This window comes from Erythrolamprus reginae, chromosome 2 (genome assembly GCF_031021105.1).
Source record: "Erythrolamprus reginae isolate rEryReg1 chromosome 2, rEryReg1.hap1, whole genome shotgun sequence".
Classification (NCBI taxonomy): Eukaryota; Metazoa; Chordata; class Lepidosauria; order Squamata; family Dipsadidae; genus Erythrolamprus; species Erythrolamprus reginae.
This window is the reverse complement of record NC_091951.1, coordinates 96,143,623-96,150,896: the sequence shown is the minus strand read 5'-3', so window position 1 is coordinate 96,150,896 and position 7,274 is coordinate 96,143,623. Positions and strand designations below refer to the sequence as shown.

Sequence of the window (7,274 nt, the reverse complement as noted above, 5' to 3'; positions counted from 1 at the left end):
TTAGGCCTGTTTTCCTTCTAGTTTTGCACACTTGGGAGCTTCTGTGACAAACTTGTTCAATCTGTTCACAACAAGAAAGGAGCAGTCATGACACCAGACTTGTCAGTCAGAAGACTGCCTGAAGATCAAATAGAAGCCTGCTCAAATCTGCTGATGGTTATCCCCAACACACACCAAGGCAACAAAAGGGGTGTATGTGTGTGTAACTTTTTGTGATTCATGGTAATACGTCACTCTCCTCCCACAGGTTCTAAGATTTATGGTAGCTTCCACTCATTAGTCATGAATTTGACCCTTTGGGTAAACTTCATTTTGGAATGTATTGGTCAAGTCACTTAATATTTGCTACTGGGCAAACTCACTTTTTGCTGTTTGCATAGCGAACATTATGAAAAATATGTACAAACAACTAGGACCAAGCTACAAGTATTATATATAGCTTATATGGGTTGTATTCAAATAACGTCATAGATAATACTGTATGCATTCAGCATAATATTTCAAAAATTTCTGTATCAGTATGTATACGGGGTACCTCTACTTAAGAACTTAATTCGTTCCGTGACCAGGTTCTTAAGTAGAAAAGCTTGTAAGTAGAAGCAATTTTTCTCATAGGAATCAATGTAAAAGCAAATAATATGTGCAAACCCATTAGGAAAGAAATAAAAGCTCGGAATTTGGGTGGGAGGAGGAGGAGGAAGAAGAGGAGGAGGAGGACAGTTGCTGCCGAAGGAGGAAGGTGAGGTGAGTGGAATCAAAAGAAACCAAAACTTTAAGGCTTAAAAAAAAAAAGCTCCTTTGACCGAAAGTCCGCGACTGCTGCTGCTACCTGCTTCCTATTACTTACCATGCTGAAGGGCTGCCACCTTCTCTTGCTTGCTTGCTTTGTAGCCAGTGCTTTTACTGTGGTAACTCCTCAGTTTGGCTGAAGCAGAGGTGATCTGCCTGGGGTGAAGCGCCCCCTTTTGCCTTTCCGTGCGCAGATGCTCCGGGAGGCAACTTTGGGCCGGGTGTATGGAAGGCAGCACGAGGGAGTCACCACAGCGAAGTGGTTTATTCCCTCTCCAAGGGCCCAAAGAAAGGAAAACGCTCCGCTCGCTCTGGACTGCCAAAGCCTCCTTAAACGCCACCAAAAGGCTCCTCTGGCAGCCCAGAAAACCCCGAGATGGCCAGGATTAAAGGGGGAATGTCAGGAAACTGGCCAGGCCTTTGTGCCGCTCTGAAAATTCCTGGGAAATTTTTCTGGGCTCGGGTTCTTAAGTAGAAAATGGTTCTTAAGAAGAGGCAAAAAAAAAATCTTGAACACCCGGTTCTTATCTAGCAAAGTTCCTGTCAGCGCCCAGAGAAAAGAAATGGTCCCTTCATTCTGGGCTCTCCAGAGCGAACGGAGCGTTTTCCTTTCTCTGGACGTTTGGAGAGGGAATAAACTACTTCGCTGTGGTGACTCCGTCGCACTGCCTCCCATACACCCGGCGCGAGGTTGCTCCCAGAGAGTCCGAGTGTGGAAAGGCAAAAGGGGGTGCTTCGCCCCAGCCGGATCAACTCGGCTTCAGCCAAACCGAGAAGGCACCACAGCGAAAGAAAGGCGCCAGCTACAAAGCGAGTGAGCGAGAGAGGGGAGCCCTTCAGCATGGGAAAGCAGAGGAAGCAGGTAGCATCAGCAGCAGCTGCTGCCTTTTGGTCAAAGGAGCGGGAGGCTCCCCCCTCTCGCCCGCCTGAGTTTCTCTTTCTGGTGCAGTTTATGGGAGGCAGCCTTGCGCCGGGTATATGGAAGGCACGTGCTCCTCCTCGCTGCCTCAGAGTCCCTCTTTTTTGTTAAAGCCTTAAAGTTTTGGATTTTTTTAATTCCCCTCATCTCACCTTCTTCCTTCGGCAATGACTGTCCTCCTCCTCTTCTTCCCCCTCCTCCTCCCACCCAAATTCCGAGCTTTTATTTCTTTCCTAATGAGTTTGCACACATTATTTGCTTTTACATTGATTCCTATGGGAAAAATTGCTTCTACTTACAAACTTTTCTATTTAAATTCTTAAGTAGAGGTACCACTGTAGCTTGAACCTCCCCCCTTTCTTATGGCCGCCCTACAAACACAGTGGTACCTCATCTTACGAATGCCTCTTCTAACGAACTTTTCAAGATACGAACCCGGTGTTTAAGATTTTTTTGCCTCTTCTTCCGAACTATTTTCACCTTACGAACCCAAGCAGCTGCTGCGGGGATGAAGGGGTTTCTTTTTTCCCCCTTTTTTGAAGAAAGAAAAGGGAGGGGCAGCTTGGAGGAGTAAAGATTTTGCATGCTTGCAAAAGCACTGAAACGGTGTCTTTTTAAGAAAGAAAAGGGAGGGGTAGCTTGGAGGAGTAAAGATTTTGCATGCTTGCAAAGGCACTGAAACTGTGTCTTTTGAAAAAAGAAAAGGGAGGGGCGCCCCCCTTGCCTTTCTTCCTTCCCACTCACCCTTTAGCCTAGCCTTGCTTCTTCCACCGGCCCCATTTAGCTGCTCCTCCCTGCCCTCTGTTCGCCTCTCTTCTAAAGTTTGGGATTTTCCTGAAGGATTTGCATGCATTATTTGCTTTTACATTGATTCCTATGGGAAACACTGTTTCATCTTACGAACTTTTCACCTTACGAACTTCCTCCTGGAACCAATTAAGTTCGTATGATGAGGTACCACTGTATTGGAACTGAAATATTTAAATATGTCACTGTATGTATTTAAGGAAAAATTATATTTGAAGGTTATAACACATTTCCCTTTTTCTGTATTTAATTATTATTCATAACTTACATTTTCCCTTTCAGCCTTATGGTGCATTATGCTCATGTTTACATATTTCAGAAAAAAACAAGCATTCATCCAGACCCCAAAACTCTTTAGAAGGGCCACACATATGGAGTAAAAGATAGCATGTTTCCAAAAAAGGGATGTTTCAACTTTATAATGAGAGCATGTGTAATGTGGTTGGGTTTTTAAAGTGTTTTGGGCCACATCTCCCATGTACATCCATCATCATATCCAATGATCTTGCAGCTGTAGTCAAAAACATCTTTTTTTAAGTTTAGGAGAAGCTAACAAACCAAGGAAAATAATCCCATCATTAAAACCCACCATGAAATACTGCGCTCAAATATATTTGGAACGACGGAAGAAAAGCAACACAGTTCAAAGAAGCCTTTCTTTCTACTTTTTATTATTTCAAACCTGTGAACAATTTGGTAAAACGTGATAAAAGCTAGGCTGCGTCTGACGGTTACTAATGGCCCAGTGCCCATCAACTGCACAGCAGGCAGGACCGCTTACATACAGCAGCGTTTCTTCAGCTGACACTACAGTTAGAGCTAAGAAAAGACATGAAAATAGACCTGACATTATACAGCAACCTCAGGTGTACCCTCAGACCCTGGGGTGGGGCACAAAGGAATGGAAAGAAGTTTGACATTGCTTAGTGGAATCTTAGCCCTTAGGAACCTAATTCTGTGGCCAGGACGAATCACGTTATAATGCACGGGCACTGCCCCCTCATAAAAAGCTTGACCTGGTCCACAGCAAAAAAGGGAGAGAAGGGCTGGAAAACAGGGGAAGGAACCCACTGTATTCTACTCTAAACACAATGCACATTGAAGCAAACTAAGGAACAGATGTAAACATACAGACACCCTCAAGGCACAAATTTACTAGAGAAGATGAGCTCATACTGGGCAACTCAACCATTTACTACTGGACATTTTAAATACGATTTGTTTTAAAAAGGGTTTCTTACAAAACAATAGACCAGCTTTTTCCTGCACAAATTGACTCTTAAGGAATGTGTTTTGTTTTGTTTGTTTGTTTGCTGGTCTGTGCAAATTACAGAGGTAGGAGCTGAAAAACTTGCTCCGTGGCAAGAGCTCCACTTGTCGGAAGGTTAAAAAAAAATGGACTGTAGATTGCTTTGGCAGGGCCAGACAGAAAGTTGCTTGGACAAAAATAAAGCAAAAAAAGGAGGGGACACCCCAAAAACCCACCTTGTATCTTTAAAAAGAAGCATGGCAGAGCATGGCAAACATATCCAAGGCCCTCCGACTTGCTACCATCTTGATTTCAGTTAAAGAAAGAGAAGAAAAGGGCATATATGGAAATGTTACAACTATGGCAAGTAAACCAAATCATTGGTACTTTAGTAAGGCTTTCTGGGCATAGGGAGAAGACAAACAGCCTGCAGGAGGCACCTAGACAGCACAGAGCAGGGGAAACAATGGGCCCTGTCCTTTGGACAGGAAGAATTGCCAAAGTCTCATCATTAGGAATATTTAAAGGAATGGAACAAAACTTAAGAAGCAGAAGTTGTTAAATGATGCAGTCCTCCCTTCATCAACACCAGCCTCTTCCTCATATGGAGCAGTTCAAGTATCCTGCAGTGGGAAGAGCAAAAGGAAGTTCATATACACACTTACAGAAGACACACTGGAGTTACAAAACTCTGCATTTGGAGACAGAGTGCATTCTGGGTATTCCAGAAAGTTCAATTTTGATTTGCATTAAGCCAATCCAGTTGTTCTATGACAGAATCAACATTCTCCTAAAAAAAAAAAAGTTTTCCAGAAAGGGAAGTTGTTAGTACAAGGTACATGGTTGTTAGGGTTTGCCATTGTAAACTACCTATTGTAGTCTCTTGTACTATCACTTTAAATATTTTAGGCTGATTCGCCATAAGAGGGCGCCAGTACTCCTTCCCTCAATGATGCTTTAATGCTCATTCGCTTTTGCTTTGCCTTCGGGGGGAGTGTATTTGCTTAGTTCTTATTATATTGGATGGCTTAGTGCTTGTTATGGATTGTTTCTATTTTGTATATATGTAAATAGTACTTATTAAGCATAACTAAGCCTGTGTCTTTTTCTTTGGCTTTACCACACATCCACACTCTGTTAAAATGCTCTGCTCAGTGTATGTCAAAGGTCTCATAGCCTAGCTATACCGAGACATACCAACAGAAGTGATTCAACTATACTTGGAAACTTCTAAAACAAATTTCCCTGGAATTGATTTGGAAGACTTCTTTTCTTTTCTCCTGGAATACTTAATTCCTAAAATGTGATATACTAAGAGCATTCAAAATAAGGATCAGACCTTAAGTGGTCTGCTATGTACTACTTGTCTAAGCAAGAGAATAGGATAAGGTAAATGGTACACACAAAAAATACATCAGTGCTCAATACAGTATGACTTTCACTCTGCCCTGCATATAATTTCAGTCTCTGAAATTAAAAATAGTTTTAATGCAATCTGGAACCTTGAATCATTAACACACCAATCATGGGTAGTTTGGTAAGGCTTTGTGGATCATAGTGGTTTAGACAAATCGAAATTAACATAACCACTACACAAATACAAACTAAACTCTGATGGTGGAGTTTGTCAGATGAAAACCCATCTTATATCCAGAAAGCCATGATCTTCACTGCATATTTTTATATTCAGTGAATATCAATGATGAAATGGAAAGTATTACTCCCTGCATCTAATTAGACTTGTATATTCCCTGAAATGAGACACTTCAGATAAGTGCATCCAGCCTTGCTTTTTTTCAGGAAACTGGCACAGATTCCTGTGTTTTAGAGTTTGTAAGTGTGATTATTCATCACAAGTAGCCTTAAAATGTCTCATTATTCTAATCACGCCTCACCTTTCTATCTTCCTCAGTAGATGCCATCTGAAGAGCTAAAAGAGCCCACAGTCCTTCAGGTTGTTTTTGATGATGACATCAGTGACAGCATCAAAGACAAACTGCACATTCTTGGTATCAGTGGCACAAGTGAAGTGGGTGTAGATCTCCTTGGTGTCCTTTCTCTTGTTCAACTCCTCAAACTTGTTCTGAATATAGCCTGCAGCTTCATCATATTTGTTGGCCCCTGAGAAGGAGGGAGATAAAGAACAATGGTTAGAAAGACTGCTATACCATAGTTATGTGATTTGACTCCATTTTCAGCTTGGATGCTTAAAGAAAAAGTGCATTAGCTTAAAAAGTCAAGAACCATCCTCAATCCACATAAACAGAATCAGAGTTGCTATGGAAAGCTTAGCAAGAGATTCCAGCCCCGAAAAAGCTCCGTTTCCCCCCTCTGCCAGATATTGAGTTAGTGTGGTAAGCGTGGAACAAAATTAATTTGTGGAAGGGATGGAGGAAGGGGTAAGAGAAAAGAAGAGGAGGGGAAGGAAGGAATGTGGCATTTTGCCAACCCTTTTCTATGGAACTCTGAGCAACAAGGCTTAGTCACATCAAGGAAACAAAATTTGGAATGATCCAATCTATCAGATCGATAGTCAACATAGAATCTCTCTGCATAGAAGGAAGTAGCTTCAAAAAAGAGTTAATTTGCCTATATAGCTATTATAAGGATTGCATGGGGTGGGGTGGGAAGCAAATCCATCTGAGACTCTTTTTTTTAAACAGAACTCCTAATTAACTGATCACTTTGCATTAACTCCCTAACCTTCCAACGTTTGAAAAGAAGATACCCAAAATATTCAGTCATATAATATCCCGGCCTACCCTGTAATTTTTTTTTTTTCAGTTATAAAGGCAGAAATTAATGAGTCCAGATTTGGGTTGTCTATAACAGTGTTTCCCAACCTTGGCAACTTGAAGATATCTGGACTTCAAGTTACCAAGGTTGGGAAACACTGGCCTATAAAACCGGCAATGCTAGAATGTTCTATATAAATCTGCATGCTAAAGCATGGAATCTTATGCTCAGTCAAGAATCCTATATATGAGAAATTAAAGTCTCAGTTTTGCTGGCCCTCTTGAGTTATAGACTAACTAGAATCTTAGAAAACATTTGTTAAGCCCTACATGGCATTGGACCAGAATACCTCCGGAACCACCTTCTACCGCACGAATCCCAGCGGCCAATAAGGTCCCACAGAATTGGCCTTCTCCGGGTCCCGTCGACCAAACATTGTTGTTTGGCGGGCCCCAGGGGAAGAGCCTTCTCTGTGGCGGCCCCGGCCCTCTGGAATCAACTCCCCCCGGAGATTAAAACGGCCCCCACCCTCCTTGTCTTTCGCAAGTTACTCAAGACCCACCTACATCGCAAGGCATGGGGGAACTAAGACATCTCCCCCAGGCTTTTTATATTTCATGTTTGGTGTGTATGTGCTGTATGGTCTTTAATTATTGGGGGGTTTATATATTTTTATTATTAGATTTGTCCCATTGTTATACTGTTTTTATTACTGTTGTGAGCCGCCCTGAGTCTTTGGAGAGGGGCGGCATACACATCTAATAAATAATAATA

General features: G+C 42.1%; 1 protein-coding gene across 1 annotated transcript in view; it reads right to left on the bottom strand.

Annotated features, from left to right (window-relative positions):
- Window positions 1-3,169: 3,169 nt before the first annotated feature.
- GNAI2 (G protein subunit alpha i2) overlaps window positions 3,170-7,274 on the bottom strand; it is a 155,988-nt gene continuing 151,883 nt past the window's right edge. Inside the window, exons 8-9 of the mRNA XM_070738779.1 lie at window positions 5,660-5,885; window positions 3,170-4,387 (exon numbers count right to left, since the gene is read on the bottom strand). Of these exons, the coding sequence (XP_070594880.1) occupies window positions 5,695-5,885 (191 nt within the window). The 3' untranslated portion in view covers window positions 3,170-4,387; window positions 5,660-5,694. The remainder of the gene's footprint in view (window positions 4,388-5,659; window positions 5,886-7,274) is intronic.